This window comes from Monodelphis domestica, chromosome 2 (genome assembly GCF_027887165.1).
Source record: "Monodelphis domestica isolate mMonDom1 chromosome 2, mMonDom1.pri, whole genome shotgun sequence".
In the NCBI taxonomy this organism is placed as follows: Eukaryota; Metazoa; Chordata; class Mammalia; order Didelphimorphia; family Didelphidae; genus Monodelphis; species Monodelphis domestica.
This window is the reverse complement of record NC_077228.1, coordinates 202607164-202617371: the sequence shown is the minus strand read 5'-3', so window position 1 is coordinate 202617371 and position 10208 is coordinate 202607164. Positions and strand designations below refer to the sequence as shown.

The 10208-nt window shown below is 45.2% G+C and overlaps 1 protein-coding gene across 2 annotated transcripts in view; it reads right to left on the bottom strand.

The window, feature by feature from the left end:
- PDK2 (pyruvate dehydrogenase kinase 2) overlaps positions 1-10208 on the bottom strand; it is a 31601-nt gene that overhangs the window by 8505 nt on the left and 12888 nt on the right. For both annotated transcript variants that reach the window (XM_007482398.3, XM_056816896.1), the window contains exons 3-10: positions 3921-3992; positions 3075-3259; positions 2781-2870; positions 2195-2272; positions 1952-2028; positions 1732-1830; positions 1259-1366; positions 816-929 (exon numbers count right to left, since the gene is read on the bottom strand). In XM_007482398.3, the coding sequence (XP_007482460.2) occupies positions 816-929; positions 1259-1366; positions 1732-1830; positions 1952-2028; positions 2195-2272; positions 2781-2870; positions 3075-3259; positions 3921-3992 (823 nt within the window). The remainder of the gene's footprint in view (positions 1-815; positions 930-1258; positions 1367-1731; positions 1831-1951; positions 2029-2194; positions 2273-2780; positions 2871-3074; positions 3260-3920; positions 3993-10208) is intronic.

Here is a 10208-nt window from a genome sequence, read left to right as displayed (position 1 = left end):
CTGTGGGGGAGGGTGGGCGTTAGGACCACCTGCTACCCATGCCCTCCGCACTCTCAGCATGTCTGCACATCTTGTGGGAGAGGGCCCAGGTCACAGAAGGTCAGTTCCCAGAGCTCTACTGCCAAGAGCAGCCAGAAGCATTATGGAATCATGAATAATTATTACTGGAAACTAGGGCTATTCTGGACCATCAGCTCATCCCCCAAGCAGGCGGTGTCTTTGTCCAAAACACCAAAGGCAGAGGAGCTGATCTTGGTGCCAGGGGTGGCCGTGGGAGTCGCAGAAGGCCATATCTAATGGCCCTGCTCTCCCTCCTCCCAGCTCTCTGGCAATCTCTGATCCTCTGCCTATGAGCACTGACTCAGGCCTTCTCTGGATGGGTGGGGTACCTAGGTCTCAACAAATCAGCCCTGGGAATCCCCTGAGAGTTCCCCAGAGCTGGTCCACAGAGTAAGGGCATAAGGGGGACGAGGGCAGGGCACAGCACTGAGTTCTAGTTTGGCCTCATTGTTCAGCAGAGAGGGGAGCAGCAGGAAATTGGGTACAGAGGTGCTAGGAGTGAAAACATACACAGGTCGGCTCCTGTCAAATCCTTCTATGCTATCGACCTTGGGCTTCTGAGACCTGGAAGTTGAGATGTCCTTCTGGAGGCCCTGCTCTGGTGTTCTGGGGGAAGGGAACAGCTCCCCCTCTTCATAAGACAGTGGCCTCGTCACAGTCTCAGTTGGTAAGATGGTCAGGGGTAAGGTGGGGTCCTCCTTGTTCAACACCATGCCATTGAGGAAGCAGGAGGAATGGGTAAGAGAATGGCTCACCTTTAGGTAGATGACGGCATCAGTTCCAAAGCCCTCCATGGAGAAGAGCTGTAGGTCACCCTGGAAGTACTTGGCATAGAGGCGGGATATGGGGAGTCCATAGCCAAAACCAGCCTGCAGGAAATGGGGTTCTTAGTTATTCCAGGGAAGGGAGATCTGGGAACAGAGGGAGAGTCTGTAGAAAGAGGAATCTTGTAGGGAAATGCAAAGAGTGAGAGCTAGAAAAGAGGAAGGACAATGACCTAGACATCTAGATGAATGACTGAGTTTGGCTGAGGAGTCAAAACTTGCTATAAAGAGGCAGAGGCAGAGGCAGAAAGACCCTTGAGATTGAGAAGGGGATATACAAAGGGAGGGAGGCCCATGCATGTGTCTGGGAAGTGGGGAATGGGAGAGGCATTGAGGAGGGGGGGAAGAGGGTGCACAGGCTGTAGAGTCCTCACCAAAGGGGTCCCACCAGTGCCGAGCTGAGGGGTGGGAGCTGTTGAGTACATGTAGCTGAAGAGCCTCTCAATCTTTCGCAAAGGAACACCCCCGCCCCGGTCACTCATCTAAGAAGGACAGGACATGTTAGCTGCACCTCCTTTACCCAAGGGAGAGCCCCTTAATCTCACCCACCCCAATTCTCAGCTTCTCCAAAAATTCTTATCTCCCAATCCCTCTTCCTCCCTCAATCCTTCCTCCCCACATTATATATCCCAAGCCCAGCTCTTTAGGGGTAGGAGGAAGAATCTTGGGGGACAGAAGAAATAACTTCAAATACTCCATGAGAGAGAGAGTTCTAGTCCCAAGGTACTCCTCACAGCCAATCCTTAGCATTCTGAGAACTTCCCATCCTTCCTCCATCCCAACATCTCTTTCCCTCCCAACTCCAAGTCCAACTGCTCCCAACTTGCCAGAGTCCAAAGTCACCTACTTTGATAGACAGATCTTCCTCACCCAAGGCCACCATCACCTTGATGGGGGGGAGTGTGAGGCTGGATTCGTGGCTCTCCACAGTTGCCCTCATGGCATTCTGGGAAGAGAGGAATATTAGGGGGCCCGTTAGTCTCTTCTCTTCCCCAGATACTTTCCCTTTAGCCGACAACCTTCTCTCCTCCAGACCACCCTGTCCTGCCCTCAAAAAGCTTCCTCACCTTGAAGAGTTCAAAGAGCATGTGGTACAGGTGGGAAGGGACGTAGACCATATGGATGGGTTGTTTGGAGTTGGAGGCTGAGTGAGGCAGAATTCAAAAGTCAGGGAATTGCTGAGGTCACCACCCTCAGTGCCCCACTCTAATCCCTCTTCTCCCTTCTCATCTCCAGAGCTTTTTTCTTGACCTGTTCTGCCCTTCCACTCCCAAGAGAACTTTCTAAGACCTGTGACACCCCAGGCTTACCATTGATCTCTTGAATCTCCAAACTGGGAGAGGCCATATAATATTTGTCACATAGGAGTTTGGCCATGTCATAGGCATCTGAAGGAAAGAAAGGAGGAGTTCCAACATACACAAAAACACACACACACACAGAACCAGTCTTAGGAAAGCATCTGATATTGTTTACTCCAACCTGGGGAGCTCAGGTGAAAGTCTTTCTTTGCCAACTGGGTAGTGCCAATAGTTGCCAGCCTTGGCTGTTGTTTTCCCTCAAGCCTCTTGCTTAAGAGGCATGAAGTTCTCTACTTGCCCTCCTCCCCAATTCCAGAGGGATAGTGATATACTTATTATATACCCCAGATATAATATACTTATGTCACATAATAAGTATATGAATGTAATTAAGATGTAATTAGCTAATCTACAATATATACTTATTATATAATAATTATTAAATACTATACTTGTTATTATATACCCCAAAGGGGTAGAAATATACTTATTTTTTATTGCAAGAGGAATGATGAGGTTGCTACTGGTTCCTGAGGGCCTGAAAGAAGGGAAGGACCTCCCCATAAAGCACACTCACTTCCTCACACACACATACCTTTCACCACCTCGGAGACATCACAGTTGGGATCAATGCTGCCAATGTGTTTGGGGTGGGCAGGGTTTGTGCTGCCATCAAAGATCAGTGCTGGGGAGGAGGGGGATGTCTGTTATCTCACTGGGTTCTGGCCAGCTCCTCTCCCCTCTCAGACTCTCTTCCTGGCCTGCTTCTGACTCCTCTCATCTGACACCCAGCCCAATCTCCCCTGGGTCCTCTGACACCTCCCCCCAGCTCCTCTCATCCCTCCTGTCTCTCAGTTCTCCCCTTCCTCTTGCTCTTCTCAGTTCTCACTATGCTGGTTGATGAGCATTCGGATGGAGATCCGGCTGAGATAGAATCTGTCCAGGAAGTACTGGATGTTCTGGTTGGAGACAGGGTCATCACCATAGGCCTCCTTGTACTCCAGCACGCCCTGGGCCATGGTGGGCACCACATCATTGTGCCGGTTACGGATCGTGACCAAGGCATCCGTGAACCTAGGAAGGGGTGAGAGTTGTTTTTCTCTCCCCCAAACCCACTATCCATGCCCCCACCCAGAGATCTTCATCACTGAGACCTCCTGCTTCTTCTTCAACCCTGCCATTGAAGAAGATGTACTGTCTTCTACTTTGCCACCATAGCCGAAGGACCATGGGGTCTTTCCATCCAACTTATAGCCCCTTGAGCACAGAGACTGTCTTCCTTTTCTATGAGCAGCCCCAGCACTTTGCACATAACAAGTGCTTAAAATGCTTTTCCTTTCATTTCAGTCGCTTCACCCTTTTCAGACCTTCAGGTTTTGAGGTCTGGGATGTTCTCCTCTCCCCAAATCTGAATACCCTCATATTCTTCCCTGGCTCCCAGCACCAGAGAGCTCACTTCCCCAGGAACAAACCCCAGAACATTGAGGGTCACAGCTGTCTCGAAGGAATTTGCCTTTGCTTCTGTTTGTATCTAACCTTTCTTCTAAACAAAAAGTTCAGGGAGAATAAGGACCATGACATCCATTGGCACACTGGAAGCCATTATAAGGAGGAACTATTTCCTCTCCTCAGAGATCAGCATAGGGCTCTCTGGACCTGGAGGGCACTTGGTCCAGTGGCATAGTTAATGAGTGACCCAACTGTGCTTATCCACAGAGAGATCTCAATTACTTACTGTCCCAGAGTGCGATGGTCCTCGGGGTCTTTGTCCAGGAACTCCATGATGTCCAGAAGACTTTGGACATACCTGGGGGCAGAGTTGGGAGGGGAGAGAAAGGAAGAAAGAACTGGAATGTGTTTGGCCCAGCTTCTTCTGTCTGACCAGATCCACTTTTCTACCTACTCCCACTGCCCAAGGTCACACAGCTAAGAAGGGTTTGAGGCCAGATTTGAACTAAAGTCCTCTACGTGGTAAGTTATCCCAAGATCATAGGATCAAAGATTTAGCACTGGAAAGAACTGAAGAAATTCCTGAATCCAACCCTCCTCATTTTATAGACCAAAGAAACCAAGACAACAGGAGGTTAAGTGACTTGCCCAGTCACACAGCTGTGTCTGAGGCTAATTTGAACCCAGGTCAGTCTGACTCCAGATTCAATACCCTATGTTCTACTCCATTTTGCTTCAAGGTACCTTCTGTTTTTCTATATCTCAACAGTCTTTTATTACTGAACCTTAGAATGGCAGGGCTAGAAAAGTAAATTTAGGGGTCCTCTAGTCTAGATATTCTTATTGGTGGGACTTGAGGGAAAACTCATCTTCCAGAATTCAAATCTAGCCTCTAGCTGTGTGACCCTGGGCAAATCACTTAACCCTGTTTGCCTCCATTTCCTCATCTGTCAAATGAGCTGGAGAAGGAAATGGAAAACCACTGCAGTATCTTTGCCAAGAAAATCCCAAGAGAGGACATGTAGGTTTGGACACAACCTAAATGACTGAATAACAATAAAAAGAGATTTAAAAAAACACAGCTTTTACTTCCTGTCTTGGAATCATTACGTATCTATTTCAAGGCAGAAGAATTATAAGGGTTGGGCAATTGGGGTTAAGTGACTTGCCCAGGCTCATATAGTTAAGCAATGTCTGAGATAAGATTTGAACCCAGAACCTTTTTCTCTGTTTCTCTATCCACTGAGCCATCGACTTGCCTCCCAACTTGGCAAAAAAAAAAATTTGGAAACTCTATTTCAATATAATTGGCTTCCTTTGTAATTCTATGGCTCTTATTTATCAAAAAACACTCTGAGAAGGGGTCCATGGCCTTCACCAGACCTCCAAAAGGCCCATGAAACCTAGAAGGTCAAGAGCTTCTGGTCTGGTCCACTAGAGAAGGAAACAAAATCCCAGAAAGGGGAGGTCACTTGTTTAAAGTCAAGAAGAGTTGGACAGCCTGACATTTAAAGGCCTTGGCAATCTGGCTATCATCTAGGTTTCTGATTTTATTACATGTTACGCTCCTTTATGCTCTTGATTTCAAACTACCTTCCAAGGGTTCTGCACTATATAACATTCATTTGCCCATACTAGGCTGTTGCTCAGCTGATCCTCCACATCTGGAATGCTTTCCCTCTTCACCTTTGCCTCACAGGATCCCTAATTTCCCTCAAAGTAGAGTTCGGTTCCTACCCCAGCTCCTTCCTGATCTCTTTCTCCAACTCCTCGCCACTCAGTTTCTTTTGCTATTGTTGTCCAGTGATTTGAGTAGTGTCCAACCCTTCATGACTTCATTCTTGGCAAAGATATGGGACTAGTTTGCCTTCCTTCTCCAGATCATTTTCCAAATGAGGAAACTGAGGCCAACAGGATGAAGTGACTTGCCCAGGGTCTCACAGCTAGTAAGTATCAGATTTGAACTCAGGAAGATGAGTCTTTCTCATCCTAAGCCCAGTATGTTATCCACTGCATCGCACAGCCTACTGCTTCTAAATCGTTTTTTTTTTTTTAATTCTTATCTTCCATCTTGGAATCAATACTAAGTATTGACCCCAAGGTAGAAGAGAGGTAATGGCTTCGAAACTGAGGTTAAGTGACTTCCCCAGGTCACATAGCTAGGACATATCTGAGATCACATTTGAATCCAAAGACTTCCCATCTATAGCCTTGGCTCTTTATTCATTGAGCCTCCTAGCTGCCCTGTTTCTAAATCTTTTGACCTTACTTTCCATGGACTTTGTGCGGCAGTCAGGTTGTACAGTGAATAGAGTGCCAGGCCTGGAGTCAAGAAGACCCATCTTCCTGAGATCAATCTGGCCACAGATATTTAAACCTGTGGGATCCTGGGTAAATCATTCACCTTCTTAGCCTCAGTTTCCTCATCTGTCAAATGAACTGGAAAAGGGACTATCAACCTAGTCTGGAATCCTTGCCAGGAAAACCCCACATGGGGTCACAAAGAGTTAGAAACAACTGAAAAACAAGTGCACAACATATTTCATATTTATATATCAGTGTGTAAATAGTATTTCCCCTACTTGAATGCAAATCTCTGAAGTGAAAGAACTATTATCATTTTGTCACTCTGTTGCCAGTATCTACCATCAAAATTCCTTCCTTGAACATAGTAGGTACTTAATAAATATTCATTGAATTGTTAGTAAATACTTGTTGAATTGAATTTTTTTTAACCCCTTGCCGTCCATCTTAGAATCAACACTGTGTATATTGGCTCCAAGGCAGAAGAGTGGTAAGGGCTAGGCAATGGGGGTCAAATGACTTGTCCAGGGTCACACAGCTGAGAAGTGTCTGAGGTCAGATTTGAACCTAGAAGCTCCCATCTCTAGGTCTGTCTCTCAATCCACTGAGCCACTCAGCTGTCCCTGAATTGAATTTTGTTTAACAGAAGTCCAACTCAAGAAAGGCCCCCACCATCATCTCTGCCTCCCTGCTTCCCTCCAGCTCGGTACCCCATCAGAAGTGGCTTCTATTTGCTTCTTTCCCACACCCTGAAATATCCTCTAATCTCACACTCATCAGAATGCCTAAAATGACAAAGAGGGCTAAATGACAAATGTTGGAGAAGATGTAAAAAAATGGGGACGCTAAATTAGTGGAGTGGTAAACTGATCCAACTATTTTGGAGAGCAATTCGGATTTACATTCAGAGAGTTATAAAACTGTGTAAACTCTTTTGCTGGGTCTGTTTCACAAGGAGATCAGGAAAAGAACCTCTATGTTCCAAAATATTTATAGCAGCTCTCTTTGTGGTGGCAAAGAACTGGAAATCAAGAAGATGCCCAACAACTGGGGAACGGCTAGCCAAACTGTGGTATGTGATTATGATGGAATACTATTGTGCCATAAAAAATGATGAGCAGGCTAATTTAAAAAAAATTGGAAAGAACTACATGGGATAATGAACAGTAAAATGAGTGGAATCAGGAGAACATTATACACAGCAATAGAATTAATATTTTAAGAATAACTGGTGAATATCACCTCCAGAGAACGAACTGGAAAATGAAAATATGAAAGACATAATTTATATATACATATCTGTTTGCTGGATGATGTTTTCTATGACAAGGGGAGGGAAGGAAGACAGGGAGGTACTTGTAAATAAATTCCATTATTTAAAAAATAAGTAGTAGTAGAGAGAATTTGAATCTAAGATCATAGGTCTAGAGAGGACCATAGAAACCTTTGTTATGACCTCCATGCCCTCCTTAAAACACATACACACGAGGGCAGCTGGGTATCTCAGTGGATTGAGAACCAGGCCTAGAGATGGGAGGTCCTAGATTCAAATCTGGCCTCGGACACTTCCCAGTTGTGCAACCCTGGGCAAGTCACTTGACCCCCATTGCCTAGCCCTTACCACTCTTCTGCCTTGGAGCCAATACACAGTATTGACTCCAAGACGGAAGGTAAGGGTTTAAAAAAAAACAACACATACACACACCCTCTTCTATCTTGTTATAACAGAGCTACAAGATCAGGGGTTATAAGATGGGGAGATGACCCCATTGCAATTCAACACATTTATTAAGCACCTGCTGTATGTAGAGCTTGAAGTTAAGAACCCTGAAGGATACATACTGAAATAAGACTCTCCCCATGGAGCTTAAGGTTCAGTAAAGAGATCTGACAGTTAAAGAAACAACTGCTACACAAAGTAATACATGAAAAATGCATGAAAGAAGAGCCAAGTGTTATATGAAGGCCAGGAGGGGAAAAGGTCATTACTGGCCGAATAGAACAAACATCTTCCTAGAAGAGGTGGAATCTGAGCTGAGCTTTAAAGGATAGGCTGGATTTCAATGGGAGTGGGGAAATGGAAGAAGGAGGAGGAAGAGAGCATTATAGATAGAGAAAATGGCATGAATAAAGGCTGAAAGTTGGGCAAATACATGGTAGAGATGGAACAGTGAGCATCCCGTTTCACTGAAGTACAGATTATAAGGAGCTGTTAAAATAATGCTAGGCTGGGAGTAGTTTAGGTGGTTCAGTGGATTGAAAGCCAGGCCTAGAAATGGCAGATCCTGGGTTCAAAAGGTTCCTCAAACACTTCCTAATTGTATGATCCCAATGCAATTCACTTAACCCTCATTGCCAAGCCATTTACTACTCTTTTGCTTTGGAAGCAATACATTGCATTAATTCCAAGATGGAAGGGAAAGGGAAAGGAAGGAAGGATGGAAGGAAAGAAAGAAAAGGAGGAAGAAAGGAAAATAGAAAGGAAGAAAAGGAAGGAAGAGAAAGAAAAGAAAAAGAAAGAGGAAGGAAGGATGGAATAAAGGGAAGGAAAGAGGAAGGAAAGAAGAAAGGAAGACAAAGAGAGAAAGAAAGAAAAGAAGAAAAAGAAAAAGAAAGAAGAAAAGAGAAGAAAAAGAAAAGAATATTGGGCAATGGACAGCTTGGATATGCCAGACTAACTGGGCCCTGCTGGGTTGGCAGGTTATTTGGTTACCAATAAGGCCCCAATTTATCCCCAAAGGCTTCAGAGGTACTTTTTTTTATATCCCTGGAGGCCCTCCTTTAAGGGAGTGTGGTCAGATTAGAGAAAGGGAAGGCCCAGGTTTACCAGTATGTGGGGCAGGAGGTAAAGAGTCTTGGTGCCCCTCTAAAAGGTTTGGATGAGAAAATAATCAACAGAGAAGGAGGTATAAACATATGTGGGGTCTGAGCCAAGAAATCCTGGAGATGAATCTCTTCATGGATGAACTGTTTGCAGGGGAGAAGGCAGAGTGAATTGAGGCAGAGGGCAAGAACCTGTGCAAAGGGGCAGGTTTATTCCAAGGGGCCTGTAGGTGGAATCAAAATCCAAATGCTAGGAGGAGGAACAGACAGCTGGGGCTTTGTCCAGCTCAGGGGAAGACAGTTCTTATCAGCTCATACAGACTCATCTTGGTGGCCTCACTAGAGGTAGAACATCTGGTCACATGTGCATGGAAATGGGGCAAAGTTGACTGTTTTAAGAATGACTATTTAGAAAGGCAACCTGAGCCATAAAAGTGATGGGAAGTGGGTAGCTAGGTGTCACAGTGGATAGAGCACTGTGCTTAGAACCTGGAAGACTCCTCTTCATGAGTTCAAACCTGACTTCAGACACTTACCAGCTGTGTGACTCTGGGCAAGTTGCTTCACCCTGTTTGCCCCAGTTTCCCCATCTGTCAAATGAGCTGAAGAAGGAAATGACAAACTACTCCAGTATCTTTGCCAAGAAAACAAAGTCAGACAAGACTGAAATGAACGACACAAAAGTGATGTTATCATCTCTGCTTTCCCTTTACCAACAGGTCAGGGGACTTTTGGGGGAAGTATGCTCAGGTAGACAGCAGTACTTAAGTCAGGACAAGTGAGTTTCAGTTCCTTTTTCCCCCCACTTCTAGAAGGAAAAAAGGGGAGAAATCTGTGGGGGAAAGGTGTTTTTTCTTCTTGCTCTGCTTGCCAATAGCACTCAAGTGCTATTCCCAGAAGTCTGCCCAAGGGCCTTTCAATCTGCTGGGAACAGCTCTGTGGTTTCCTTGTCCTTGCTCCAGTCCTATGGTTGGGGCAACTGATTAAAGCATAGTTTGAGATTCTCCATGGCCTTCAATTTGCTGCTTTGCAGAGTAAAAAAAAGAAAATGCCAGAGTGGGAGGGCCTAGTTTGAAAGAGAAGGAATGTGAAATAGTACGACTGACCTGAAGTAGGTTAGTGGCAAAGCCAGGATTAGAACTCAGATTTACTGACCTGATCTCCTGTCATAGGAGGATCAGTTGGAGGGATTGGAGAAGTCTAGCTGCCAAGAAGAGTCAAGATTGAAGCACAATGACTGTCTTCAAGGATCTAAAGGACTGTCATATGAAAAAAGATTAGGCATGGCTTGTTTGGCCTCAGAGGGTTAAACCAGGAAAAATGGGTGCATAAACTTGGTGCCTGGAAAATTTTTCCTAATAATTAAAGTGTGTCCAAAAGTGGAACAGGTTGCCTCAGAGAGTGATGGGCTCCTTTCATTAGAAATCTTTTAAGCATGAGAAATAAT